Here is a 2981-nt window from a genome sequence, read left to right as displayed (position 1 = left end):
GAGTTTACTTTTTCAAAATGGCAAATCTTAATATATTATGCTCTAAAAAAATTTCATAAAACAAATTATATCTTATATCTCATTACCAAAAAAAAAAAACACAAGTTCCCACGCAAGATGGCTCTGTGACTAAATCATTTAAAAATAAACATTTGATTGATTTATGGATGATGCCTTCTCAAATACTGCATAAATATGGTTCTGTAAATATACACTACATAAATATTGATCTATAAAACTTGCAACAACAAAATTGATCTTATTATGGCACTACTTAGAGTTTAAGTTAGACTACTTAAATTTATCAGAAAGAAAAAAGAAAAAAAGAAAGTAGACTACCATAACAGTTTCTACACTAAGCGAAAGCAACTATATACATCACATTCTTCAAAAGTTTCTATTTTCTATTCTCACCACACCCAAGCAATCGGTGTTTTGTATTTGCCACTTGCTGATTTGGTCCCAAGCATTGATCCATGATCTATTCAACCCATAGCACAATATACTACTAATTCAACGACCACTTCTGAGGATTGAATCAATGCTAGAACAGGAAGGAGCAGAAGCTATGCTAAAAGATGAGGGAAATGACAACAAGAAATCAGACACTTCATTATTTGTAGATGTACCAAAACAAGCTTTGTCATTTGGTAGTTCTGGCAGCTTAGCATTGCCATCCAAAAACTGCACCACTTGCCTCATGCTAGGCCTAGCTTCTGGCACTAAGTGTGAGCAAAACAGGCCTAGTTTCAAAACCAATTCCATTTCCTCCACCACATAATTACCTTCCAATCTAGGATCACTAGCATCAAGGATGGCTCCTTTTCCCCAGCACAGAAAGACGTAATCAACCAAAACAACCTCTTCAGGCAGTCCTTGTAGCTCTATAGGCCTCCTTCCACAAGCCACCTCAAGCATGAAAGCCCCAAAAGAAAACACATCAGTGCAAGTGGTTGCCCTTCCTGTTCTAGTAAGCTCTGGAGCCAAATAACCTACTGTCCCAACCACATGGGTGGTTTGAGGATTGGTACCGTGGTCGTATAATCTGGCAAGGCCAAAATCTCCTAGCCTTCCATTTAATTCAGCATCTAATAGAACATTACTTGCTTTTACGTCTCTGTGTAGAACAACCTGTTCCCACTCGTCATGGAGGTAGAGAAGGCCAGAAGCTACTCCTTTCAGGATTCGAAACCGTTGAATCCAGTTAAGGTTTTGCTTTTCATTGCTATATAAGAACTTGTCAAGGCTTCCGTTGGGCATATAATCATAGACCAAGAGGAGTTCTCCTCTTCGCCGGCAATATCCCAGGAGCTGGACCAAGTTTCTGTGCCTCAGCCTTCCCATGCTAATAATCTCAGCCACAAATTCTTTCATCCCTTGTTTGGAATCATGGGAGACTTTCTTGACTGCAATTTGTGTATTGGAAGAAGGAAGTGTTCCTCTATAAACCTTTCCAAAACCTCCTGCTCCAAGAAGCTCTTTGTCTGAGAAACCTTTGGTTGCCTTGTAGAGATTCTTATAGGTGAACCTCTGAGGACCGTACTCCTCTTCCCAGTCATCACGTATTTCTTCAAATTTCTTCCTCCTTGAATTGTAAGCAGTTCCAGTGATTGCTATCAGCACAAGTGCTACTGCTATGAGCAAAACCACGATCATTAGTCCTGATATCTCTTTTGCTTTCCTTTGTCGAGGAAGTGAAGGAAGCTTCGAAACATCAAGGCCTTGTGCTTGTCCACTTTTATTAAAGCTCCATCCCAGAACGTAGTGGTTACTTGGAATAAGTGTACCAGTTGCTGCAGAGAAACCAACATACATAGATTCCAAGAGATATTGAGACAGGTCAATGGACTTTGACATGAGAGGCTGGTTTGGTTTTGGGATTCCGTTCGGGGCTAGTGTTACACTCAGTAACTTTTCTGCCTCATCATAATCTATCCAAAGATGCATTGGATTCCCACTTGTGAGCTCCAAGCTTATATTCTTCCCTTCTTTATTGGAAAAATACATTGCAGAAGCTGAATCAGTTGAGTTTAGGCTATTCACATCGATTGCCACATGATTTCTATCAATATCTCCAAATTCTGGATTCAGAGCAGTGTCAAGCTCGATGGCCAAAATGTGGTTTGAAGTAAGGCCTTGATTTGAAGAATTGAAGAGTCCTAGATACTGATTTCCTGCAGCGTTGGTGAAGTTACTTGATGGACTGATGGTGAAGGCCATGCCGTTACCACCAGTATTTGGCACTAGAGGAACAATGGCGAATACAAAGTCTGTAGAAAATGAGAGAGATGGTCTTAAACCTGAGGAAGTTGTGTTGAATTTTAAAGGAAATTGGAAGAAAGCGTGACCAACTTGCGGGTTTGAAATATTTACGGTATTGGTTAGCAGCAGTAGGCCATTGCTGGTAATTTTAGCAGATCCATCAAGATGCAGTTTGGCTTGAAGGAAGCCATTGTAGATGAATTGGTTTTCATTTTGAGCAAAGGCCATGCAAATATTGGAAACATACAGAATTACAAGAATTGTAGCCATTGGTAAAAGTAGGAAAAGCCTCATATTTGTGTAGAGAGTGCTTTTTGCTTGTTTAAAACTCTAGGATTTTTATAGAAATGAGTCTTCTGCTTTGCCCAAGTTTAAGATCAGAGTCTGTGTTTTCATAGTCATAGGCTAACCAGACAGTCGCCTCACAAAGAAGACAAGAGTGTCTAGTCAATTTGATGCGACAAAATGCAATCCTGATAGTCAATATAGTTTTTAAAGCAAGTTGAAAAAATGACTAGTCCCAAAAATCAGGGAACCTTGAACTCCACTCCCTTCTTTACTTTAATATACTTGTTTAAAGTGATCTATATATTGTGACAGTGAGATTTGATAATATAATGTTCGGTAGAACTCTCATTTTATCTACAACAAACTCGGACCCAGCTGCTAGGCCTTGGAGCACTCATGGTTAACTGCTACGAAAGCTATTTGCAGTCAAT

General features: G+C 39.3%; 1 protein-coding gene across 1 annotated transcript; it reads right to left on the bottom strand.

The window, feature by feature from the left end:
- Positions 1-398: 398 nt before the first annotated feature.
- Positions 399-2556, bottom strand: LOC142608163 (L-type lectin-domain containing receptor kinase SIT2-like). Its single transcript, XM_075779877.1, has one exon. The coding sequence runs from the start codon at positions 2554-2556 to the stop codon at positions 514-516; it is 2043 nt and encodes a 680-aa protein (XP_075635992.1). The 3' UTR covers positions 399-513.
- Positions 2557-2981: the final 425 nt, after the last annotated feature.

This window comes from Castanea sativa, chromosome 8 (assembly GCF_040712315.1).
Source record: "Castanea sativa cultivar Marrone di Chiusa Pesio chromosome 8, ASM4071231v1".
Taxonomy (NCBI): Eukaryota; Viridiplantae; Streptophyta; class Magnoliopsida; order Fagales; family Fagaceae; genus Castanea; species Castanea sativa.
The sequence above is the reverse complement of the archived record's forward strand: the minus strand, read 5'-3'. Positions and strand labels throughout refer to the sequence as shown.

What these genes read in the sequence shown, in the direction of transcription:
- LOC142608163 (XM_075779877.1), bottom strand. Translation starts at nt 2,556, where the DNA reads ATGAGGCTTTTCCTACTTTTACCAATGGCTACAATTCTTGTAATTCTG.